At 43.6% G+C, this 27,355-nt stretch overlaps 1 protein-coding gene across 1 annotated transcript in view; it reads left to right on the forward strand.

Annotated features, from left to right (window-relative positions):
• The window catches only part of BICC1 (BicC family RNA binding protein 1), a 202,855-nt gene that overhangs the window by 166,843 nt on the left and 8,657 nt on the right, over positions 1–27,355 (forward strand). The window contains exons 10-18 of the mRNA XM_070752068.1: positions 1–134; positions 4,212–4,370; positions 6,575–6,774; positions 10,161–10,302; positions 13,061–13,217; positions 14,003–14,168; positions 17,087–17,126; positions 20,998–21,152; positions 23,527–23,680. The exon at positions 1–134 is cut by the window's left edge and continues 53 nt beyond it. Coding sequence (XP_070608169.1) covers positions 1–134; positions 4,212–4,370; positions 6,575–6,774; positions 10,161–10,302; positions 13,061–13,217; positions 14,003–14,168; positions 17,087–17,126; positions 20,998–21,152; positions 23,527–23,680 — 1,307 coding nt within the window. The remainder of the gene's footprint in view (positions 135–4,211; positions 4,371–6,574; positions 6,775–10,160; positions 10,303–13,060; positions 13,218–14,002; positions 14,169–17,086; positions 17,127–20,997; positions 21,153–23,526; positions 23,681–27,355) is intronic.

A 27,355-nucleotide genomic window follows, 5' to 3' on the forward strand; every position in this document is an offset into this window, starting at 1 on the left:
GAAATGCCTCTTGGGTCTGGAAAGCAGCGGCATTGCCGTAGCAACCAATCCCTCCCCCATCTCTTGCCCAGTTGGCCTTCCTTGTCCTGGCTTGGACATCTTGACCTCAGCCGGCCTTGGATTAACTGGACTTGGTATGATTTACAGCCTAATATTTTCAAACTGCTTCGGAATGAGTTTTTTCAAGGTTTAAGGCTAGTGGTCTCCAACCTTGGCCACTTTAAGACCTGTAGACTTCCCTTCTCATACCAAGCAGGAAGAGGGAGATTATGATCCCGCTATATAGAGCGCTGGTGAGACCACATTTGGAATACTGTGTTCAGTTCTGGAGACCTCACCTACAAAAAGATATTGACAAAATTGAACGGGTCCAAAGACGGGCTACAAGAATGGTGGAAGGTCTTAAGCATAAAACGTATCAGGAAAGACTTCATGAACTCCATCTGTATAGTCTGGAGGACAGAAGGAAAAGGGGGGGACATGATCGAAACATTTAAATATATTAAAGGGTTAAATAAGGTCCAGGAGGGAAGTGTTTTTATTAGGAAAGTGAACACAAGAACAAGGGGACACAATCTGAAGTTAGTTGGGGGAAAGATCAAAAGCAACATGAGACAATATTATTTTACTGAAAGAGTAGTAGATCCTTGGAACAAACTTCCAGCAGACGTGGTAGATAAATCCACAGTAACTGAATTTAAACATGCCTGGGATAAACATATATCCATCCTAAGATAAAATACAGAAAATAGTATAAGGGCAGACTAGATGGACCATGAGGTCTTTTTCTGCCGTCAGACTTCTATCTTTCTATGTTTCTATTAAATAAAGGCATGCCAGCCGAGCATAAGATCGTAGCCTTCCAAATTTAATGTTCTTCTATTTTCTAATGTTATCCAATCTTTAATCCAAGATAAAGCTGCAGCCTCATAATACAACTTCCAATTGGGTAACGCAAATCCTCCTCTTTCTTTTATGTCTTCTAATGTGCTTAATTTTATTCTCGCTTTCTTTCCTTGCCATATAAATTTCCTAACTATCGTTGTTAAATCCTTAAAGAATTTCCCTCCTGGATTCATCAGTAATACCTGAAATAAAAACAACACCTTAGGTAATATATTCATCTTAATTGTTGAGATTCTCCCTATGAAAGATAATTTCAAATTATTCCATATTCCAAAGACTTTTTTAATTTCACCAATACGTTTCATATAATTATCATTTTTTAAGGATATGGTTTTGGATGTAATCCAAATTCCTAAGTATTTCACTTTTTTAACTATCTTTATATCTGTAATATATTCTAATTGTCTTGACCTGTAGACTTCAACACCCAGAATTGAATTCCAGTCTGGCTGAGGAATTCTGGGATTTGAAGTCCACAGATCTTTAAAGTGTTGGACTTTTTTTTTTTATATATTAGATTTGTGCCAGTATAATATTGTTTTTATCGTTGATGTGAGCCGCCCCGAGTCTTCGGAGAGGGGCGGCATACAAATCTAATAAATTATTATTATTATTATTATTATTATTATTATTATTATCATTATTATTATTATTACTATTATTATTATTATTACTATTATTATTATTACTATTATTATTATTATTATTATTATTATTATTATTATTATTTAAGGTTGCACACCCCTTGTTTACGGATTTATTTTTAAAAGTTGGCTGAACAACAGCTTCGACATGTAAGATTATGTTGATGTGTATGTTTTCTTTCTTTCTTGTACATAAGAAATACAACAATAGAAAGCAAACATCTGTTTAACTGATGTGGGGCAATGGAAGAATTAGAAAAAGAGTTTGGAAATGTAAGGTAGGGATTTGTGGAGGTAGGGAGATTGTCAGCAATGAAGGAAGAATTGTAGTAATAGATGTTAAGGTCAGGAGGTTCTGATGAGTTCTGGAGAACCGGTAGTGGAAATTTTGAGTAGTTTGCAGAATAGGTAAATACAACCTCTGACTGGCCCTATCCCCATCTATTCTCTGTCTCCCGAGTCCCAGCTGATCAGGAGAAATGGGGATTTTTCAGTAACCTACACTTGGAGTGGGGAAGGAATGAATATTTTACACCATCCTTCCCCTTCCACACTCACCAAGCCAAGTCATGCCCATCAAGCCACACCCACAGAACCGGTAGTAAACATTTTTTAATCCTACCACAGTGTAGTTGAGTTAAGTGTCCATGGGCTATAAAGCCTTGATGGCCTGTTTCCAAGATACACTAGCAATAGCATTTAGATTATTATTATTATTATTATTATTATTATTATTATTATTATTATTATTATTATTATTATTATTATGTCAGTACAACACAGCAAACGAGATCACTATGCTGGATTTTGTATTTCATCACCACTCGGGCGCTTCCCAAGCACCTAGGACTGCATGATGTAGCGGCGAATTATGTTTGCCGATCCCAGTAAAGCGGCCTTTTGCAATTGACAGATAGAGATTTTGTCAATTCCGATGGTTTTCAAATGTCCGCTTAATAATAATAATAATAATAATAATAATAATAATAATAATAATAATTAGATTTGTATGCCGCCCCTCTCCGAAGACTCGGGGCGGCTCACAGCAATGATAAAAACAATATTATAGTGACACAAATCTAATATTAAAAGAAATAACTAAAACCCTATCATATTAAAACCAGACAACACATACATACCAAACATAAATTATAAGGAGCCTGGGGGAAAGATGTCTCAAATCCCCCATGCCTGGCGGTATAGGTGGGTCTTGAGCAGTTTACGAAAGGCAAGGAGGGTGGGAGCAGTTCTAATCTCCAGGGAGGAGTTGATTCCAGAGGGCCAGGACCACCACAGAGAAGGCTCTTCCCCTGGGGCCTGCCAGACGACATTGTTTAGTCGACGGGACTCGGAGAAGGTCAACACTGTGGGACCTTATCGGTCGCTGGGATTCGTGCGGTAGCAGGGGCTTCATAGTACTTTTACAGCCCTCCCTAAGCGGTTTACAGGATCAGCATATTGCCCCCAACAATCTGGGTCCACGTTTTACCCACCTGGGAAGGATGGAAGGCTGAGTCAACCTTGAGCTGGCGGGGAGATTTGAACTGTTGAACTAAACCTGCAGTTAGCTGAAGCAGCCTGCAGTGCTGCACTCTAACCACTGCGCCACCCCGGCTCAGACTATTGACTGCACTTCTTTGAAGAACAAAACAGAAGGCTTGGAGAACCCCATTTCTTGTCACAAGATTAGCGATGGGCGAACCGAACCCGCACAATTCGGGTCCACAACAAATTTTGCAGTGTTCGGTATGCCGAACATGAACACAACATTTTTTGAAACTTCGGGCAAAGTTCGGGGTCGCATTCGGCGTTCGGAGCTTTGACGTCACTGGCAGGTTGCTAAGGACGCCAAGGTGATCATTTCCTGGATTCCATGGCATCCAGGAAGTGATCACCTTAGCATCCTTAGCAACCTGCCGGTGACGTCAAAGCTCTGCCCCCGGAATCTCTTCGTGGGAGGGATGCCCCGTTCCGGTTCGGGTTTGGTTCAGATTCGGTTGAATTTTGCTTAAAGTTTATCTGAACTTGCCGAACCCAAACACCGTTGGGTTCACCCATCACTAATTATTATGCTTCATCACCCAGTCAGCCAGATATTCATGGAATCCAGGAAGTGATCACCTTGGCGTCCTTAGCAACCTGCCGGTATACGTGACGTCAAAGCTGTGCCCTCGGAATCTCTTGGTGGGATTTCCCATTCGGGTTCGGGTTCAGGTTCGGTTCGGGTTCAGATGAATTTTGAGTAAAGTTCGTCCGAACCTGCCGAACCCGAACACCGTTGGGTTCGCCCATCACTACACAACATTTCTTTGTTTTCCCTTGAGGGCATTTTGCTTCTCATCCCAAAAGGTTCTTCAGTTCAGAACTGAAGCAGCTTCTTGGATGAGAAGTGAAATGTCTTCAAGGAAAAATCAAAGTCCAGTTGCCTCTTGAAAAACCACCTTTGGGACAAGCATGGTCTGGATGACTAAGAATCTCCATAGACAAATCCCATTTTTTGTTAGGAGCCACATCTTGCCCACCTAGAGTGGATCTTCCTTGAGTGTTTTCATCCTCCAACAGAAGGCTAAAATTGCTCATTCAGTTTTGCATTGGTCTTTAAAATCATTGGTTTTGCATCTGCAGGGATAGTAAAATCTCTTTTATTTCCTTTTTTGATAGGTCTTTTGGGTCCAACCACTTTATCTGTCAACACCTCCACACCTCCTAACTCTCTCCTAAATGCTCTCAATAGTTCAGTTAGTCCTTTGCAGAGTCCAAGTTCAAACACACCAAGTTCAACTTTCTGGGCTTCCTCCATTGCTAATCCAGGCACTACAGGTTGGTACTGAAGACATTTTAAAGGGTTTAAATTGAAGACATTTTAAATAGAGCAAGGTGAGTTAAATAGAGCAAGAGTAAGGCCACCCTTGGAAATACTGCATTCAGTTTTGGTCTCCACGATGTAAAAAGGATGTTGAGACTCTAGAAAGAGTGCAGATAAGAGCAACAAAGAGGACCAGGGGACTGGAGGCTAAAACATATGAAGAATGGCTACAGGAACTATCTTGTTTAATGAAAAGAAGGACCAGGGGAGACATGATAGCAGTGTTCCGATATCTCAGGGGTTGCCACAAAGAAGAGGGAGTCAAGCTATTCTCCAAAGCACTTGAGGGTAGGAAAAGAAGCAATGGGTGGAAATTAAACAAGGAGAGAAGTAAGTTAGAACTAAGGAGAAATTCCCTGAGTTAGAACAATTAATCCGTGGAACAGCTTGCCTCCAGAAGTTGTGAATGCTCCAACACTGGAGGTTTTTAAGAAGATGTTCGATAACCTTATGTCTGAAGTGGTGTAGGATTTCCTGCCTAAGCAGGGGGTTGGACTAGAAGACCTTCAAGGTCCCTTTCTTTTTCCCCAAGAGCAAGCTAGCATTCGCCCTAAGAATGCAGAACAGGAGATTAATATGATGCCACTATTTCAAGAAGCCATCATTGTAAGATGGGGTCATCAGTGTCCTTGGGACTTCCAGATGGGCATATAGAGTGTGCATGCTCATTTCTTTGTGGTTTGTGCTTTGCCTCCAGAAGACCCTAGTTTAGTCCTTGGCATTTCAAGGGCCTTGTGAAAGAAAATCTATCCTAGAGGGAGTTAAAGGCAGCCCTGGGCTACTCAGATCCTTATCTATGCAATCCTGCTCTGCTGAATTGCAAACCAACTACAGGCAATCCTCACCTTACAACTACTTGTTGATGCTGAAAAAAAGGTGATTTTACAACTGGTCCCTCATACTGACCCTCAATGGTATTGTAATCAAAAATTAAAATACGAAATTCCAAAGAAAACATTAAACAGAGACCTTGCAAAACCAGAGAAAAACCATTTTAAAAAGCACACATTATTAACCCCAAAACCCCAGCTGAACACTGACAAAACTATTGCAACCATACTGGCTTCCTCCTTGCAAAGCAAGTCCAAAATTTATGAGCTTCTGCATCATCTCCCATAATCAGGTGATTAAAATTCAAATGTTTGGCAACTGGCTTGTATTTATAATGGTTGCAGAGTCCCAACGTCACAAGGTGGCCCAGCCAGTTTACCAAAGTCAGTGGGAAAAGATAGATTTGCATTATGACTAAGTCAGGGGTCAGCAACCCATGGCTCCAGAGTCGCATGTGACTCTTTCTTCCCTCTGGTGTGGCTCCCTGTTGCTAGTCAGTTTGACAGTCGATAGGGCTTTTAGTTAGAACAGGTAGAGGAAAAAGGGTGCCACGCTAGGAGGAAACTCTATGATGGGGGGAACGAACATCCGGTTGGCAGAAGTAAAAGGATGCCATGCTAGGTGGAGACTCTATGATGGGGGAACCAGACTTCCAGTCAGCAGAAGTGAAAGGATGCCATACTAGGTGGAGACTCTATGATGGGGGAACCAGACTTCCGGTCAGCAGAAGTAAAAAGATGTCATCCTAGGAGGAGACACTATGGTGGGGGAATTGGACTTCCGGTCAGTAGAAGTGAAAGGATGCCACGCTAGCAAAGAAGCTATGGTGGGGGAACTAGACTTCTGGTCGGCAGAAGTAAAGACCACAGAGGAGTAAAGTAAAGTAAAGACCATAGAGGAGACTCTATGGTGGGGGAACCGGACTTCCAGTCAGCAGAAGTGAAAGGATGCCATGCTAGGAGAAGACTCTATGGTGGGGGAACCAGACTTCCGGTTGGCAGAAGTAAAAGGACGCCATACTAGGCAGAGACTCTAGGGGACAGGGAAGAGGGAAGTGGACTTCCAGTTGGCTCCAGAATTGACCAGGAGACTTCTGGTTAGGACTTTTGTGGGTCTTTGAGTGTTTAAGGCTTCTGACCCCTGGACTAAGGGATTCACTTCACTGCAGCAAAAGTGGTTGTAAAATCAGGTGTGACTCACATAACGACTACCTCACTTAGTGATAGACGTTCTCAATGGTGGTTGTAAGTTGACGGCTCTCTCGATCTTCTTAGACATCTTACAACCTCAGCAGAAACGAGGTAGAACCTCTGACATTTTCTTCCAGGTTTCTCTGCTATCCCTCACCTGATGATGCCACCTACTGCACAAGCCACATTAACCAGTATCTTGTTGTCGGGAGTGCCCAACTATAGTCAAAGCACGCCGTCTCCCCCACCCGGTTTAACTCCTGTTGATATTCACGTGAATGGCATGCAAGTGGAGAACAAGAAAAACCCAACCTCATCGTTAAATGGTCATGTGAAGGTAAACAGATTATTATTATTATTATTATTATTATTATTATTATTATTATTATTATTATTATCATTATTATCCTCATTATTATTATTATTATTATCATCATCATCATCATTATTATTATCATTATTATTATTATTTATTAGATTTGTATGCCGCCCCTCTCCGAAGACTCGGGGCAGCTCACAACAATAAAAACAATATTATAACAAAACAAATCTAATATTAAAAGAAGCATATAAAACCCTATCATATATTTAAAAACCAAACAGTACATTCATACCAAACATGAAACAAAATATAAAGAGCCTGGGGGAAAAGGTGTCTCAACTCCCCCATGCCTGGCGATATAAGTGAGTGTTGAGTAATTTACCAAAGACAAGGAGGGTGGGGGCAGTTCTAATCTCCGGGGGGAGTTGATTCCAGAGGGCCAGGGCCGCCACAGAGAAGGCTCTTCCCCTGGGGCCCGCCAAATGACATTGTTTAGTCAACGGGACCCGGAGAAGGCCAACTGTGTGGAACCTTATCGGCCGCTGGGATTCGTGCGGTAGTAAGCGGTTCCGGAGGTACTCTGGTCCAATGCCATGATGGGCTTTAAAGGTCATAACCAACACTTTGAATTGTGACCGGAAACTGATTGGCAGCCAATGCAGACCATGGAGTGTTGACCTCAGGGTATAACTCTAGCATATTTATGAGAAACTAAATTCCAACTAACTAAGTAGAATTGTCTTTTCATGCACATTCTGTGTAATAGCAATAGCACTTATGGTATATACTGCTTCATAGTCCTGTTTACAGCCATCTCTAAGCAGTTTACAAAGTCAGCCTATTGCCCCCAACAATCTGGGTTCTCCTTTTACTGACCTTGGAGGGATGGAAGGCCAAGTGATCCTTGAGCCAGTCAGGATCGCACTCCTGGCAGCAAGCAGAGTTAGCTTGCAATACTGCATTCTCACCACTGCGCCACCACAGCTCAAATGAAAGCAACCTGGGAAAATAGAGCTTATTTTGAATTGAGTTTAAATATTAGTGCACTTTACTTGGCAACCCCACAAGAATAGCTACTGCTACTTTTTCTAGGAAGTTACTTTTAACCAAGATATGTTTTTGTTAGAGGTCATGAGGTTTAACTTAAAAATTCTGGCTTCTGAAAACGATTAAGTCATTTTATTATTGTAACTTTCTTACAACATAATAGAAAGTTGTAGAAAGTTTAGTTTCAAGTTTTATTGGATTTATATGCCGCCCCTCTCCGAAAACTTGGGGCTGCTAACAACAATCATGAACAATATACAATAAAATCCAATACTAAAAGCAAATTAAAACCCCTTAATATATAAAAACCAAACATACATACAAACATACCATGTATACAGTTGTAACGGCCTAGGGGGAAAAGAAGTCTTAATTCCCCCATGCCTGGTGGCAGAGGTGGGTTTTAAGTAGCTTGCGAAAGGCAAGGAGGGTAGGGCAATTCTAATCTCTGGGGGGAGTTGGTTCCAGAGGGCTGGGGCCGCCACAGAGAAGGCTCTTCCCCTGGGTCCCACCAAGTGGCATTGTTTAGTTGACGGGACCCGGAGAAGACCCACTCTGTGGGACATAACTGGCTGCTGGGATTCGTGCAGCAGAAGGCGGTCCCTAAGATAATCTGGTCCGGTGCCATGAAGGGCTTTATAGGTCATAACCAACACTTTGAATTGTGACCAGAAACTGATCGGCAACCAATGCAGACTGCGGAATGTTGGTGTGACATGGGCAAATTTAGGGAAGCCCATGATTGCTCTCGCAGCTGCATTCTGCACGATCTGAAGTTTCCGAACACTTTTCAAAGGTAGCCCCATGTAGAGAGCGTTATAGTAGTCGAGCCTCGAGGTGATGAGGGCATGAGTGACTGTGAGCAGTGAATCCCGGTCCAGATAGGGTCGCAACTGATGCACCAGGCGGACCTGGGCAAACGCCCCCTCACCACAGCTGAAAGATGTTTCTCTAATGTAAGCTGTGGATCGAGGAGGACGCCCAAGTTGCAAACCCTCTCTGAGGGGGTCAATGATTCTCCCCCCAGGGTAATGGACAGACAGATGGAATTGTCCTTGGGAGGCAAGACCCACAGCCACTCCGTCTTGTCTGGGTTGAGTTTGAGTTTGTTGACACCCATCCAGGCCGCAACAGCCTCCAGGCACCGGCACATCACTTCCACGGTTTCCAGCCATAATTAACGGTTGGGGTCCTGAAATTTCATCTTTCAACAGAGCCAAAGCTGACGCCAACACTATGAATGATTCAATGACGCCTACAAGACCCATATCTAAAACCCTAACCATAGTTTTGAGTAGATGGTTTGACATTACGTAAACCTAGGAAAGCAATCCTACTCAGAGGCAGCCAGGAGGCCAAGGGATGTTGTGCTCAAATCTTATCTAAACACACCCCTTCTATTAAAGATTATTGTTCACATAATAATGGGAAAATAAGAAGGGAAGGAGAACAGAGGAAAGTGTAGGGTAGAAGGGAGAAAGAAAAGCATTGACTTCCGATTCCTTTTGGTGTAGTAGAACAAAGTAGTAACCCGAAACCTCAACTTTTTACTTAAAAAAAAACCATTTTCCAAGAGTCATTTCAACTCATCTGTCCCTGTCTAGATAACAATCTTGGGCATGGCTTGGTTGCCAAGTCAGTGGGCGAGATTCTCAATAGTTCCTGTAAAACTCCCAGAGGCACAATCGATGTGCGAGTGGGGGTCATAGAAATCAAGCAGAAATGCCCCCCGCTTGATGAGTTTCCAATGTGTATATGTTTAATACCGATGGTTCGATTCTGTGAGAAAATGTGAAATGCCGCATTCTAGCACCTTTTAAAAAAAAGTGATTCTAGGTATTCAGAGACAGGTGAGATGGGAGTAAAATTATTAGATCACCTCATAGGTAGATGATAGATTTATAGATAGATAGATAGAGAGAGAGAGAGAGAGAGAGAGAGAGAGAGAGAGAGAGAGGTAGGTAGGTAGATGATAGATAAATAGAGACAGACGATAGATAGATAGAGAGAGAGAGAGAGATAGATAGAGATAGATAGATAGATAGATAGATAGATAGATAGATAGATAGATAGATGATAGATAGATGATAGATATAGATAGATGATAGATATAGATAGATAGATAGATAGATAGATAGATAGATAGATAGATGATAGATAGATGATAGATATAGATAGATGATAGATATAGATAGATAGATAGAGAGAGAGAGAGAGAGAGAGAGACAGACAGACAGACAGACAGACAGACAGAATGGAAAAAGAGATATGAAGTCATTAAGGAAGGTCATTAATGGATTTTCTTTTTTCAAAGTCTAAGATCATTAAACCTACTGTTCAATATACCATTCCAGACCTCAGCTATGAAGTATCCTGCATTCTCTGCCACAGCTCTTGGTGAAAATGTATTAAGCGCAAACCACAACGAACCTTCTCGGACGATTGGTAGCCACAATGCCTCTGAACAAGTGACGGCCAAGACAAACTCTGGCGAAGGTATAACCAAAACTACCGTGGTGTGCTCTGATGCTGCATCACCTTCCCCACACTGTAGGACAGAGGTCTTCAAACTTGGCAACTCTTAAGACTTGTGGAATTCAACTCCCAGAATTCTGGCTGGAGAATTCTGGGAGTTGAAGTCCACAAGGCTCAAAGTTGCCAAGTTTGAAGATCTGTGCCATAGATATTGGCTCAGGATTTCTGGGAGTTGAAGTCCACAAGTCTTAAAGTTGCCAAGTTTGAGGACCCCTGCTATAGGAGGACAGTACAACCTCTTGGGCTAAAGGGGTCGTGTTAAGAAGGGTGATGGAAAGATCAACTGAGCATTTCTGTTCTAAGAATAAAAAAAATGTGCCCCAAACCATAAGGCAGGGAAGCTTGTGCATTTCGGTTAAAAGTTTGCTCAAGATCAAATGATCCAAACATTCCTAAAATATCTATTTTGGAGGGCATGGTCCAAAACAATTTATGTGTGGTTTGGTTCAGAATAACAAGCCATAATGGGCTAATACAGTTATGATATTTGGGTTTAAAAGTGCTTCATTCTTCAAGGACGCTTCGTTCTAATCTAACTTCTCAAATGCAGAGCAGTGAAAAATTCAAGATTAGAGGAAATTAGGGAACAGAAGTTTTAAATTTCTTTTCATTGAAAAGCAAACATTTTGGAATGTTGAGGTTCGTGGGAACAGCCTACAATGTCTTCTCTTTGAACTGAGCTGGAAAGGGAAGTTATATACAGAGGTATACATTTTATTTTTGTTAATCCCATTTATAAATAATAGAGGTAGTCTTTCATAGCAAAAATTGTGACCCATGCATTTTAATACTTTTCCAAATATACATGTGACTCAACACATGTTTTTAAAATATATCTGATTCTTCGTCTGTTCCTGTGTTAATAAATATTTGGTCACCATGTAAAGAGACATTGAAACTCTAGTGAAATTGCAGAGGAGAGCAATCAGGATGATTAGGGGACTGGAAACTAAAACATACAAAGAGCGTTTGCAGGAACTGGGCATGGTTAGTCTAGCAAACAGAAGGACTAGGGGAGACATGATAGCAGTACTTGAGGGGCTGCCATGGGGAAGAGGGGGTCAGCTTTTCCACAGCTCCAGAAGGCCAGACAAGGAATAATAGATGGAAGCTCACCAAGAAGAGATTCCAACCAGGAAATAAGGAGAAATTTTCTGACGGTAAGAGCTGTCATCCAGTGGAACAGCTTGCCTGCGGAGGTTGTGAGCGCTCCAGCACTTTATTTATTTATTTTATTTATTTACTTATTTGTCAAACAATTATAGGGTGATAATTTGTACAAATTAAACATTAGATAAGTAATGATAAAAAGTAGACAATAGGACAGGGACGGTATGCACAATGGTGCGCTTATGCACGCCCCTTACAGACCTCTTAGAAAGGAGGAGAGATCAATTGTAGATTGTCTAAGGTTAAAGGTTCTGGGGTTAGGAGTAGAAACTTGAGATTTTCAAAAGGAGATTTGACTGCCATTTGTCCGAAATGGTGGAGGGACTCCTGCTTGACCGGAAGGTTGGACTTGATGTCTCTTCCAACTCTAATAACCTGTAAATAACATTAGACATTTCAGTCCTTAGGAAACTTCTGGATCTTAAGATATAAAGAAGGCAGTGAGCAGTCGGTTACGAAATGACCCAGACTAGCTAAAAAGAACCTCAAGCCCTTTTAGCCATAACAATTATTATTATTATTATTATTATTATTATTATTATTATTATTATTATTATTATTATTATTATTATTATTGATTGTTGTTGTTGTTGTTGTTATTATTATTATTATTATTATTATTATTATTATTATTATTATTATTATTATGTCAGTACAACTCAGCAAACGAGATCACTGTGCTGGATTTCGTATTTCATCACCAGTCGGGCACTTCCCAAGCACCTAGGACTGCGTGATATAGCGGCGAATTATGTTTGCCGATCCCAGTGAAGCGGCCTTTTGCAATTGACAGATGGAGATTTTGTCAATGCCAATGGTTTTCAAATGTCCGCTGAGATCCTTTGGCACTGCGCCCAGCATGGCAAGTACCACTGGGACCACTTTCACTAGCTTATGCCAGAGACGTTGCAGCTCGATTTTTAGATTAGATTAGATTAATTGGATTTATATGCCACCCCTCTCCGCAGACTCGGATCTTTGTATTCCACTAATTTCTCTAGATGTTTCTCCTCAATTCTGCTGTCCCCTGGGATTGCGATGTCGATGATCCATACTTTCTTTTTCTCCACAATCAGGATGTCTAGTGTGTTATGCTTCAGAATTCGGTCAGTCTGAAGTCGGAAGTCCCACAGTAGTTTTGCTTGCTCATTTTCGACCATTTTTTCGGGCTTATGATCCCACCAGTTCTTTGCCACTGGTAAATGGTAGTTCTGGCAGAAATTCCAGTGGATCATCTGTGCCACAGCATCATGTCTATGCTTGTAGTCAGTCTGTGCGATCTTTTTGCAGCAGCTGATATTATTATTATTATTACTATTATTATTATTATTATTATTATTATTATTATTATTATTATTATTACAATTATTAATTAGATTTGTATGCTGCCCTTCTCGGAAGACTCACTAAATTGCTCTTTTAGTGAAATGGAAAGTTTACGACGGCTTTCTCCAAATTTTACACCTCCATTTCAGAAGACCTCTTAACTCACACACCATCAGCATTGGGAGTCCGCCTTTATTAATCGGTCACTCTTGGTTCTTTGTAGGTTGCAATGATGCTTTTGTAGAAGTGGGCATGCCCAGGAGTCCTTCACATTCCGCCAATGCCAATGACCTCAAGCAGATGATGAGCACCTCGAAGCAATCTTGCACAAAGAGGCAGACGGTGGAGTTACTGCAAGGCACCAAAAATTCTCATTTACAGTACGTCATGTTTTATAAAAAATAACGTTGTGCAAAGGGTGGAGATGTTTCTTAAAAAAAAAAATTATTATACAAACATTAAAAAGCAGACATATAAGGCAGTACATGATCTATCATTTTACAATATAGTTATTGTTTGTTGAAATATTGTACTTACATTCTATAATACAAACTGCAAGACTGCCATAACATACCTCTCTCTCCCAGTTGAACTGTTATTCATACAGTTCTTTTCTAGTTTTACATGTAAACGTACACACACATATGCATACTTCTGTCTCCTACATCTATTTACTATAAATAGTATTTACTATTTTCATTACATTTGTTAATCACATATTAACACATTTTCCCTGTTTTTTTAACTTGTTTGTATTATGTCTTCTAAATTCTAGCCACTTGTAAAAGTTTTCTTTCCCATCATTTTTTTAAAAAAAATTATTCATAAGCACCATTTTATTTATAAGCACAGTTATAAATTTACCTCTTTCTCTCAAGTTCCACCACGACTCCCTTGTTTCTGGGGTCTTCAAACTTGACAACTTTAAGACTTGTGGTGGACTTCAATTCCCAGAATACTCCAACCATGATGGACTTCTCCAGGCATTTGTGGACTTCAACTCCCAGAATTCTCCAGCCGGATGGAGAATTCTGGGAGTTGAAGTCCACAAGTCTTGAACTTGCCAAGTTTGAAGACCTCTGGTCCATCCTGTCTAATTATCCACAGCGTAAGTCATAAATTCCATCTCTCCTTTTTAAAAAAGAGTGTCTTTCTTTTTTTGTAGCGCGGGGGAGAGATTGCTTTCGGATTCTGAGCTGAGTGCATCAGAGACCACCATGGCTGATAAAAAGGCACCTGGAAGCGAAAGGGCAGCAGAGAGGGCGGCTGCAGCACAGCAGAACTCCGAAAGAGCACACCTGGGCCCCCAGTCGACGTATGTGGACATGCAGGTATTGATTCCTCCAAGGATGAGTTTTCGCTCTCTGAAGCAAGGTGGCGCAGTTGTGCTTGAGCTTTTTTTCTTGTAGCTATTTCATAACTCAGCTAGATAGTACCATGAGCCATGGAGGCGCAGTGGTTAAGGTGTAGTACTGCAGGCTATTTCTGTTGACTGCCGGTTGCCTGCAGTTTGGCAGTTTGAGTCTCTCCAGGCTCAAAGTTGACTCAGCCTTCCATCCTTCTGAGGCTGGTAAAACGAGGATTTAGATTGTTTGGAGGGGGGAGGGCAATAACTGACTTTAAACTGCTTAGAGAGGTCTTAGAGCACTGGTGAGACCACATTTGGAATACTGTGTTCAGTTCTGGAGACCTCACCTACAAAAAGATATTGACAAAATTGAACGGGTCCAAAGACGGGCTACAAGAATGGTGGAAGGTCTTAAGCATAAAACGTATCAGGAAAGACTTAATGAACTCAATCTGTATAGTCTGGAGGACAGAAGGAAAAGGGGGGACATGATCGAAACATTTAAATATGTTAAAGGGTTAAATAAGGTTCAGGAGGGAAGTGTTTTTAATAGGAAAGTGAACACAAGAACAAGGGGACACAATCTGAAGTTAGTTGGGGGAAAGATCAAAAGCAACGTGAGAAAATATTATTTCACTGAAAGAGTAGTAGGTCCTTGGAACAAACTTCCAGCAGACGTGGTTGGTAAATCCACAGTAACTGAATTTAAACATGCCTGGGATAAACATAGATCCATCCTAAGATAAAATACAGGAAATAGTATAAGGGCAGACTAGATGGACCATGAGGTCTTTTTCTGCCGTCAGTCTTCTATGTTTCTGTAAAAGCACTGTGAAGCAGTATATGAGTCTTAAGAAGTGCTATTGCTATCATTAGTATTGCACTAGAAGGATGTGGGGTTTGATCTCTGTTTATGGACAGTTGGTTTGCCTTGCCAGTGTTGGTGTGATGTTCTTGGCAATTCCTTGATTTGGGCTGTTATTTACTGCTTGATTGTTGGTCCGGTATTAATCCTGGTGCCAATCCCTGCTTATCTGGACGTTGATTGCTGAGAGTAAACCCCGCACCCTACTAGTACTGATGATGTTACCCAATTGAGTCATGAAATGTTTTCAAGAAAACAATCAAATTCAGAGACCCCACCAAGACCCTCAGACCTACAAATACTCCCTTCTGTTGATATAGCAGTCTCTGCTTTAATTAATTAATTAATTAATTAATTAATTAATTAAAAAAGAAAGCTATACAATATAATAGCCTAAATCCAATTAATTTAAAACTAAATACAGTAGTACCTCTAGATACGAGCTGCTCCACATGCGAGTATTCCAAGTTACGAGCCGCGACGTGAGCGAAATTTCTGTTCGACACCCGAGCTCAAATTCGGGATACGAGCCGAGCTTCCACTAGGTGGCTTCCAGTTATCTCGGCGCGAAAAACAAAGTCTAAAGGCATTCGTTCAAGATGCGAGTTGATCGACTTACGAGCTCGGGTCTGGAACGAATTAAACTCGCATGTCGAGGTACCACTGTATACTAATCTAGAATCCCCAATTTTATTAAAAAACCAATCATACCCACTCAGACAACAACTATATATGACATTCAACAGCCAGGGCTAGAGTCTAATCACCCCAAGCCTGGTAGCATAGATAAGTCTTATGGAAGGCGAGGAGGGTGGGGGCAGTACGAATCTCCTGGGGGAGCTAATTCTAGAGATCAGGAGCCCCCACAGAGAAGGCTCTTCCCCCAGGCCCCGCCAAGCGACATTATCTAGTTGACGGGACCTGGAGAAGGCCGACTCTGTGGGACCTTACTGGTTGCTGGGACTCATGCGGAAGAAGTTGGTCTTGCAAGTAATCTGGCCCAATGCCATGTAGGTCATAACCAACACTTTGAACTGCATCCAGAAACCAATTGACATCCAATGCAGTCTGCGGAGTGCTGGAGAAACATGGGCACGCCTAGGAAGGCCGATGACTGCTCACGCGGCTGCATTTTGCATGATTTGTAGTTTCTGAACACGCTTCAAAGGTAGCTCCATGTAGAGAGCATTGCAGTAGTCGAATCTCGAGGTGATAAGGGTGTGAGTGACTGTGAGTAGAGACTCTCTGTCCAAATACTAATTGTATTTATCCTAATGCAATCAGCATCAGGGAGTATGTTTTGGACTTCTAGTGATGCTGCCATTCTGAAGATTCCCAATATGTTGAAATGGATTACAGTGTTCCCTCGATTTTCGCAGGTTCGAACTTCGCGAATAGCCTATACCACGGTTTTTCAAAAAATATTAATTAAAAAATACTTCCAGGTTTTTTTCTATACCACGGTTTTTCCCGCCCAATTACGTCATACATCATTGCCAAACTAATAATATTTGCAAATAAATAACAACAAAAAATAATTATTGTTAATAAATAATTATGTTTATAAATATCAGGATTACTAAGTGTCTTATTCAATGGTGAATACCAGTAATAACGGTGAGTAAATTGTTGTTAATGGAATGGGAAATGGTAATTTAGGGGTTTAAAGTGTTAAGGGATGGCTTGTGATACTGTCCATAGGCAAAAATTGTGTATTTACTTCCGCATCTCTACTTTGCGGAATTTCGACTTTCGCGGTCGGTCTCGGAACGCATCCCCCGCGAAAATCGAGGGAACACTGTACTGATTCTCCCAGGTTTTCCTTCCGTGCCCTAATTAGCTGTTTTTAAACGGGAGTTTTAAGTATATCAAAGGTTCATTGGACTGCTGGCACATTGTTGGGTGGCGCGAAGGGTTCCTCCGAGACCAATGTGATGGATCCTGGCCCAAATCTTTTGTGGCTTGTGGAGCAGAGTGTAGGCCTGACATTTAGCAAGGGCAGTGATTAAGTAGCCTTCTCTGGGTTTCATTTCTAGGCGTTTGACTACGAACAGAAGAAGCTACTGGCAACCAAAGGTATGTGGGCCAACGGTGACTTGTAGCGTGCATCTGTTTGTAAGCAGTGTGGTGAAGGAGCCTTTGCTTGCTCTCCCGCCTACTATCCTCTCCCTTCCGCCCTCGGTTTGGGCTCTGTCATTGTTCCAGTGGAGAAACTGTAGCTTAGACAACATGTTTTGCAATCCAGCTGGTCTTTGTTTCTTTTCCTCCCCTTGAAAGGCTCCTGGAGTTACATTTTTCTGAGCAAACAGGATCCTTTTTTTAATCTTCCTGACTATGAGGCCCTTTTTATGGGGTGGTGATCAGAACATTTGCCCTGCCTGTTACAGGATTATTTAGAATAGAAGGGGAAGGGGAAGGGGAAGGGAAGGGCTATACAGATTGAGTTCATTAAGTCTTTCTATCAGGAAAGACTTCATGAACTCAATCTGTATAGTCTGGAGGACAGAAGGAAAAGGGGGGACATGATCGAAACATTTAAATATGTTAAAGGGTTAAATAAGGTCCAGGAGGGAAGTGTTTTTAATAGGAAAGTGAACACAAGAACAAGGGGACACAATCTGAAGTTAGTTGGGGGAAAGATCAAAAGCAACGTGAGAAAATATTATTTTACTGAAAGAGTAGTAGATGCTTGGAACAAACTTCCAGCAGACGTGGTTGGTAAATCCACAGTAACTGAATTTAAACATGCCTGGGATAAACATATATCTATCCTAAGATAAAATACAGAAAATAGTATAAGGGCAGACTAGATGGACCATGAGGTCTTTTTCTGCGGTCAGTCTTCTATGTTTCTAAGGAAAGGAAAGGAAAGGAAAGGAAGTTACTCATAACATGTAGAACTGATTAGCAGAAGACTGGAGGGAGGAAGAGGTGGGAGGGAAAAAAGGAAGGGAGGGAAGGGAACAGGGGTGAGCAACAGGCAGGATGGGGTGGAACACAGTTCCATCGATGGAAATGAAGATGCGTGCGCAGTTCCAGCTGATCGGTGGCTGTCACTTCCTGGATTACTGGTCTTGTCTCAGCTCTCCTTTTCCCTGCTGCTGTGTCTACACTCCTTGCTTTTTTCCTCTTTACTCCTTCCTGGCCTCGGGCGAGCTTCCCTCTCTCCTGCCCGGCTCCCCTCCAGCCTCACGTGGCCACCTCCAGTCTGAGGTGCAAGCAGAAGATGTGGGTGGAAGTGGCGCTGGCAGCATCTATGCTTCTGGCAGCACCCGTTCGCCTAGCTACCCAGCCTGAGGCGGGATGGCGACCCAGGAAGGAGAGCGTGGGAAACGCGAAGCAAATCGTCACCCTAGCGAGCGACACTGGTAAGGTAGTAAGTCGAGGACTTAACGATGATGATCCTTCAAGCCACTCCAGTCACATGACCATTAAGCCACATCCACAAAATAAGCCACACCCACAATGTGGCAGTAAAAATTTTGGCTGCCCATTACTGGAAGGAAAGGAAGAATAACACTAATCAGCATACATGAAAAAGGTATTCATCTGGCTAGCATTCTTAGTCTAGTCAGCTTCAGCACATCATTTTATCCCCTGGTTAGGGCTGAAAAAAACTTTTTCAGAGGTAGTAGCAATGAAAACATGCCTGCAAAGGGCTTTAAAAAACCCCTTTTTCGGAAGGAGTAGGAATGAAAATACCCTGCAAACCGGGAAGATCGTTAGTACCTTGTTAGGACTGAAAAAACATTTTTCAGAGGGAATAGCAATGAAAAAAGCCTGCAAAGACTTAGGGCTGAAAAAAAAACTTTGGAGAGGCAATGAAAGCAAGCTTGCAAGCAGGAAAGAGCATTAGCACCTCATTAGGGTTGGAAAAAAAGTTTTGAAAAGCTACATTTGGAGTATAAGATGCACCCAAATCTTTACCCTCTTTCAGGGGGAAAAGGTGTGTCTTTTACTCCAAAAATGCAGTACTTCGTTGTTTTTAAAAGGGAGTGTGGTTGTTTTTGGTTTAAACACACCAATTCTTCCATTTTTATAACACAGAGTTCACCCTATATTTATCTCTTCTCGGCTAGCAAAATCCTTCCACCAAATATTTGCTTGATAGTTCTCCCCTATGCTTTAGGACTTGGTCTCTACTTCTTGCTTGGAGTTGAGATAAGAAATAAAACTATCACAAAAGATCCTTGATTTATTTTCCTTTTTTCAATGCAGCTGCTCCATTTTGCCACGTTCTACGTTTGAAAAGCTTTACCACTTTTTTTAGAAAAAATATTTCTTCTACTTCTGAAGATTTCAGCTTTCTCTTTTTCCCATCTCCTTAAACTTCAGAACAAATCTCTGGCTTTATAAAAAATATTGATCTATATTCTCCTCCAAATTTACTTTTATTGCTTACAAACTTCATCACTTACATACTTACAATCATTAAGTGTTGTACCTCTTGATTCTTGACGAACGTATCTTTTCTTTTATGTAGACTAAGAGTATATGCACTATACACTATATTATACTATACTATACTATACACTGTACTGTACTGTACTGTACTATACTATACTATACTATACTATACTATACTATACTACACTATACTATATATTGTACTGTACTGTACTATACTATACTATACTATACTATACTATACTATACTATACTATACTATATACTGTATTGTACTGTCCTATACTGTACTGTCCTATACTATACTATATACTATACTATACTATAATTGTAATGAGAAAACTGTTTGAGAGCATTTCATCGTTGGCTAGCCCACAATTGTACCACATGATTCTTGACAAATGTATCTTTTTCTTTTATGTACACTGAAAGCATATGCACCAAGACAAAATCCTTGTGTGTCCAATCACACTTGGCCAATAAAATTCTATTCTATTCTATTCTATTCTATTCTATTCTATAGGAATTAATGTACAGTGATACCTCATCTTACAAACCCCTCGTCACACAAACTTTTCAAGATACAAACCCGGGGTTTAAGATTTTTTTGCCTCTTCTTACAAACTATTTTCATCTTACAAACCCACCGCCGCCTCCGGACGTCCGTTGCCAGCGAAGCATCCGTTTTTGCACTGCTGGGATTCCCCTGAGGCTCCCCTCGTTGGGAAACCCCACCTCCGGACTTCCGTGTTTTTGTGATGCTGCAGGGGAATCCCAACAGTGCAAACCTCGCTGGCAACGGAAGTCCAGAGGTGGGGTTTCCCAGCGAGGGGAGCCTCAGTGAAATCGCAGCATCGCAAAAACACAGAAGTCCAGAGGTGGAGTTTCAAGGACTTCGGTGTTTTTGCGATGCTAGGATTTCACTGATGCTCCCTTCGCTGGGAAACCCCACCTCCGGACTTCCGTTGCCAGCGAAGTGCTCATTTTTGCAATGCTGGGATTCCCCTGCTGGGATTCCCCTGCAGAATCGCAAAAACACAAAAGTCCATAGGTGGGGTTTCCCATGGAGTAGAGCCTCAGGGGAATCCCAGCAGCACAAAAACAGGCTGTTCGGCTGGCAAAAGGGGTGAATTTTGGGCTTGCACGCATTAATCGCTTTTCCATTGATTCCTATGGGAAACATTGTTTCATCTTACAAACTGTTCACCTTAAGAACCTCGTCCCGGAACCAATTAAGTTTGTAAGACAAGGTATCACTGTACTTTGTGTGTGAGTGAATATGTATGCAGCTTGTACATGTGAACTCAAGGCCACATCATATATTAGTATAATCTTCACTTGCTGCCTATTCAGAAATGTAAACTGAAATATGAAGTGACCTTAGCATGTTTAAAATATTTGGAAAGTGGTAAACGCAGAGAGTGGAAGATTTTCTGGACCCGATCATCCACTGCCTAAAGTATTGTGGCTGCTCTTTATGAAAAAAACAAAACCAGAAAGGATACTGATGCTTATAAATATGCTTCCTGCCCCCTTAAAGCTATGCTGAAAAAGCCTGTTGTTACGGAGGTGAGAACACCCACCAACACCTGGAGTGGGCTGGGCTTCTCCAAATCAATGCCAGCCGAAACAATTAAAGAACTGAGAAGGGCCAACCACATAGCCTACAAACCGTCTATGTCGACAACCTATGAGGTAGGCACAACTGTACTTTGTTCTAAGCATGAAAAAGAAGAAATTGGTCTGAACGTGGAGCAGGTTGTGTCTGAGGTTTGCTTCTGGGATTGAGCCGGGGTGGCGCAGCAGGTAGAGTGCTGTACTGCAGGCCACTGAAGCTGACTTGTAGATCTGAAGGTCAGCGGTTCAGATCTCTTCACTGGCTCAAGGTTGACTCAGCCTTCCATCCTTCCGAGGTGGGTAAAATGAGGACCCGGATTGTGGGGGCAATAGCCTGGCTCTGTTAAAAAAAGTGCTATTGCTAACATGTTGTAAGCCGCCCTGAGTCTAAGGAGAAGGGCGACATAAAAATCAAATGGATGGATGGATGGATAGATTAGATAGATAGATAGATAGATAGATAGATAGATAGATAGATAGATAGATAGATAGATTAGATAGATAGATAGATAGATAGATAGATAGATAGATAGATAGATAGATAGATAGATAGATAGATAGATAGATAGATAGATAGATATAGATGGGTGGATAGATAGAGATAGATAGATAGATAGATAGATAGATAGATAGATAGATAGATAGATAGATAGATAGATAGATATAGATGTGTGGATAGATAGAGATAGATAGATAGATAGATAGATAGATAGATAGATAGATAGATAGATAGATAGATAGATAGATAGATAGATAGATATTAGATAGTTATTAGATAGATAGATAGATATTAGATAGTTATTAGATAGATAGATAGATAGATAGATAGATAGATAGATAGATAGATAGATAGATAGATAGATAGATAGATAGATAGATAGGCAAAGGTCTCTTTGAGTGACTCCTCCCAGCCTTCATGAAACTGCGGATTGTGTTAACATTTTTTTTCCTGCATGCGGGAGAAAATCTTAAGTCATTGTATTTTGTTTATTCCGTAATGTTATCTTCTAGCCATTTTTCTCTTTCTCCTTAGGAGTGTACTAGTATACACACACATACACACACACACACACACACACACACACATGTTTGTGTGTGTGTATAGACTGTATCAGTTGAGTCAGTTGGCTGTAGCCCCAGAATCAAACCACAGCCTGAGTTTCTCTGCTCCGTAAGCTTTTTTTTTTTCCCCTTCAGAGATTGAGGCATCCGTTGTTTTCTCTACACTTGAAACATGTGGGAAAAATATTTTTTAAGAAACAAACAAACAAAAAAGATATATTCCTTTGTTTTTCCTGCTTTTCTCCGCAGTCTTAGAAACACTGATTTAAAAATGATCAGTATGAATTGGGACAGCCTAGCAGGACACGCTGTACCATAGATGAGAAGTTTAAAATTAATTTCCTTTGATAATGCAAATTGTTGCCAATATAATTCTTTGTTTGGTTATGCCTTTTCCTAAAACACTTAGGTCTTGACATATTCTTGACAAGAATATTTTTAAACAAAATACAGTGGTACCTCTACTTATGAACTTAATTCGTTCCGTGACCAGGTTCTTAAGTAGAAAAGTTTGTAAGAAGAAGCAATTTTTCCCATAGGAATCAATGTAAAAGCAAATAATGTTTGCGATTGGAGAAACCACAGGGAGGGTGGAGGCCTTGTTTCCTCCTAGGAGATTCCTAGAGAGACCCCACGGAGGCTTCTAACTGTCTTTTCTGGCCCTGTTTCCTCCCAGGAGATTCCTAGAGAGGCCCCACGGAGGCTTCTCCCTGACTTTTCTGGCCCTGTTTCCTCCCAGGAGATTCCTACAGAGGCCCCACAGAGGCTTCTCCCCGCCTTTTCTGGCCCTGTTTCCTCCCAGGAGATTCCTAGAGAGGCCCCACAGAGGCTTCTCCCTGCTTTTTCCGGCCCTGTTTCCTACCAGGAGATTCCTACAGAGGCCCCACGGAGGCTTCTCCCCACCTTTTCCGGCCCTGTTTCCTCCCAGGAGATTCCTAGAGAGGCCCCACAGAGGCTTCTCCCTGACTTTTCCGGCCCTGTTTCCTCCCAGGAGATTCCTAGAGAGGCCCCACAGAGGCTTCTCCCTGACTTTTCTGACCCTGTTTCCTCCCAAGAGATTCCTACAGAGGCCCCACGGAGGCTTCTCCTTGCCTTTTCTGGCCCTGTTTCCTCCCAGGAGATTCCTAGAGGGGCCCACAGAGGCTTCTCCCTGCCTTTTTCAGTTACAGTTTCAGAGGCTCAGGTTTGTAAGTGGGAAATGGTTCTTGAAAAGAGGCCAAAAAAAATCTTGCGCACCCGGTTCTTATCTAGAAAAGTTCATAAGTAGAGGCGTTCTTAGGTAGAACTACCAATGTATTGCTCATTAATTTAAGCTAATGGTCCTTGAGAAAAGCCAAGTTGACAGTATCCCCACACCTGGTCACACCTCTTCCTGTTGATTTCCTTGCAGAGTTCCTCGCTGTCTCTGTCCCGATCCAACAGCCGGGAACACCTGGGAAGCGGGAGCGATTCCGATAACTGGAGAGATCACAATGGCATTAGCTCAACTGCTCCGGGTGATTTTGTTTCTTCCATTGGAAGCCCTAAGCGGAAACAGAAATCAAGTAAGGCTTTACCCCGTTGCTTAGGTCAGTGGTCTCATGCAGAGCTACTGACTTGAATAAAAGTTAGCTCCAGCTCGGTTTAGACAAACTAAGGTCAGTTAGTTGCATCAAGCTATAATGATCAATGATAGTCTGTTAGAATACAGCTGGAAGGAAACTTGAAGGTCTTCTAGTCCAGCCTCCAAGACCTATACCAGTGGTGGCGAACCTATGGCACGGGTGCCACAGCTGGCATGCAGAGCCATCTCTGCTGGCACGCAAGCCGTTGCCCTAGCTCAGCTCCAATGTGCAGTTGTGTGCCAGCCAGCTGATTTTTGGCTCACACAGAGGCTCTGGGAGGGCGCTTTTGGCTTCCAGAGAGTCTCCAAGAGGATGGAGGTTGGCGTTTTTACCCGCCCCCAGCTCCAGGGAAGTCTTTGGAGCCTGGGGAGGGTGAAACACGAGCCTACTGGGACCACCAGAAGTTGGAAAACAGGGCATTTCCAGCCTCCAGTGGGCCTCTGGGGGATGGGGGAAGCTGTTTTCGCCCTCCCAGGCATTTAATTATGGGTGTGGGCACTCACACATATGCGATAGCACATCCACATGCTCTATCGGCACCCGAGGAAAAAAAGGTTTGCCTCATCGATCTATACTATTTCAGATAAACAACTGTCCAATATCTTCTTAAAAACTGCAGTGATAAAATTTCCACAATTTCTGGAGGCATCTGTTCCACTGATTAATTGTCCTCACTGTTAGGAACTTTCTCTTTAATTCCACGTTGCTTCTCTCCTTGGTTAGTTTCCATCCATTGTTTGTTGTCCTGCCCTCTGGTGCTTTGTAGAATAATTTGACCCCCCCCCCATTTTTTGTCAAATGCTGGAATACTGCTATCATGTCGCCCCTAATTCTGCTACATTCTATTAGAGAGTTGGTGACAATAATGGCTCCATGTGACATTTCTTCCCTCTGTGATGGGTGGCATACAAATCTAAATAATAATAATAATAATAATAATAATAATAATAATAATAATAATAATAATAATAATAATAATAATAGAGGTATAACAAGCAGGAAGAGGGAGATTGTGATCCCGCTATATAGAATGCTGGTGAGACCACATTTGGAATACTGTGTTCAGTTCTGGAGACCTCACCTACAAAAAGATATTGAGCAAATTGAACGGGTCCAAAGACGAGCTACAAGAATGGTGGAAGGTCTTAAGCATAAAACGTATCAGGAAAGACTTAATGAACTCAATCTGTATAGTCTGGAGGACAGAGGGGAAAGAGGGGACATGATCGAAACATTTAAATATGTTAAAGGGTTAAATAAGGTTCAGGAGGGAAGTGTTGTTAATAGGAAAGTGAGCACAAGAACAAGGGGACACAATCTGAAGTTAGTTGGGGGAAAGATCAAAAGCAACGTGAGAAAATATTATTTCACTGAAAGAGTAGTAGATCCTTGGAACAAACTTCCAGCAGACATGGTTGGTAAATCCACAGTAACTGAATTTAAACATGCCTGGGATAAACATAGATCCATCCTGGCAGGCTGTTCCACTAGTTGATCGCTCTCACCTTCAGAAAGTTCTTCCTTATCTCCAGGTTGAATCTCTCCTTGGTCAGTTTCCATCTGTTGCTCCTGGCCTGGCCCTCTGGTGCCCTGGAAAATAGTGTGACTCCCTCCTCTCTGTGGCAACCCCTCAAGTACATGTACAGTGATCCCCCGGTTATTGCGTCCCCGACCATTGCGAACAGGGTAATTCGCGATTTTTCAACCCGGAAGTCAAAATACCATCTACGCATGCGTGCCGGGCACGCATGCGTAGATGGCAACCGGGAGATCAGCTGCTGGGCGGCTTCCCTGGGTCTTCCCCCTCTTGCTGGCGTCAGCGAGGAGTTTCCCCACCGCCCACGCAAACTCCTCGCTGCCGCTCGCCCGCCCTTCGCCTGCCCACGCCGTTCGCTCCCCCCTCTTGCTGGCGGGAGGGCGAGAAGCCCTCCCCAGCACCCGCTCGCCCGCCCTTCGCCGCTCGCCCGCCCTTCGCCCTGGCCGCTTCTTCCCAGTGGAGAAATTCCAGCCCCCACCTGGTCCCGCCCGATCCTCCTCCCTGAGGCAGCTCGCCCTGCCATGGCCGCTTCCTCCACCCTCCATTGCAAGCCCTCGCCACCGCAGCCAACGTGCGCTGCGATCTTCAAGCCCGGCTCCTTTCGGCCCAGCATCCCGGGCCAAGCAGCTGCCTTCCGTGACTGAGCCTGGCTGGCGCGGAAGATCGTAGCACGCGTTGGCTGCAGCGGCGAGGGAAGCCAAGCCGGCAGCAATGTCGCCGCCGGTGCAGCCAACGCACGCTACGATCTTCCGGGCGAGCCAGGCTCAGTGACGGAAGGCAGCCGCTTGGGCCGAGAGGAGCCGGCCTTGATCCGCTGAGCCTGGCTGGCCCGGAAGATCGTAGCGCGCGTTGGCTGCAGCGGCGAGCGAAGCCAAGCCGGCAGCAATGTCGCCGCCGGTGCAGCCAACGCGCGCTACGATCTTCCGGGCCAGCCAGGCTCAGTGACGGAAGGCAGCCGCTTGGGCCGAGAGGAGCCGGCCTTGATCCGCTGAGCCTGGCTGGCCCGGAAGATCGTAGCGCGCGTTGGCTGCACCGGCGGCGACATTGCTGCCGGCTTGGCTTTGCTCGCCGCTGCAGCCAACGCGCGCTACGATCTTCCGGGCCAGCCAGGCTCAGCGGATCAAGGCCGGCTCCTCTCGGCCCAAGCGGCTGCCTTCCGTCACTGAGCCTGGCTCGCCCGGAAGATCGTAGCGCGCGTTGGCTGCAGCGGCGAGCGAAGCCAAGCCGGCAGCAATGTCGCCACCGGTGCAGCCAACGCGCGCTACGATCTTCCGGGCCAGCCAGGCTCAGCGGATCAAGGCAGCCGCTTGGGCCGAGAGGAGCCGGCCTTGATCCGCTGAGCCTTCACATTCCTCCAAGTCATTTCGCCGCTCATGTCCTGGCTAAACCGGGCAGCAGGAGACAGGCTTTGAGTTTTGGCTGCGGGGCGAGGGAGTTAGGAAAGTCCTACTTCTCCCCCCGCAGCCAAAACTCAAAGCCTGTCTCCTGCTGCCCGGTTTAGCCAGGACACGAGCGGCGAAATGACTTGGAGGAATGTGAAGCTGAAACCGGCCGGTTTCAGCTTCACATTCCTCCAAGTCATTTCGCCACTCGTGTCCTGGCTAAACCGGGCAGCAGGAGACAGGCGGTGGGCTGGGAGCCGCAGGCGAAAGGAGCTCGGGCATTGTTCTCCGGACCCCGCCCGCAGCCTGGAGAGGGAAAGGGCCGCCGCGGGGCTGAGCGGGCGGGGTCCGGAGAACAATGCCTGGCGCCGCGCTCCGATGCCCGAGCTCCTTTCGCCTGCGGCTCCCAGCAGCACTTTGAATCCAGCAGCTTCTGCTGGATACGGGCAGTGGGTGGGACGAGCGGCGCGGAAGCCAGGGGCTGTGGCAGCTCGCCCCCCCATCGCCCGTATCCAGCAGAAGCGGCGGGATTCAAAGGGATTCAAGGCTAACTTCTGCGCTTGGCTTGAGGACTCAGCTCGGAAGCTGCACGGGTGTTTTAAAAGGTCTCCGCCGGCATGGGGGGCTTCCTACCACCTCCCGAACCCCCAACTCGGGTTTGGGGGGGTGCTAAGAAGCCCCCCATGCCGGCGGAGA

Source organism: Erythrolamprus reginae, chromosome 5 (assembly GCF_031021105.1).
Source record: "Erythrolamprus reginae isolate rEryReg1 chromosome 5, rEryReg1.hap1, whole genome shotgun sequence".
NCBI classification, from domain to species: Eukaryota; Metazoa; Chordata; class Lepidosauria; order Squamata; family Dipsadidae; genus Erythrolamprus; species Erythrolamprus reginae.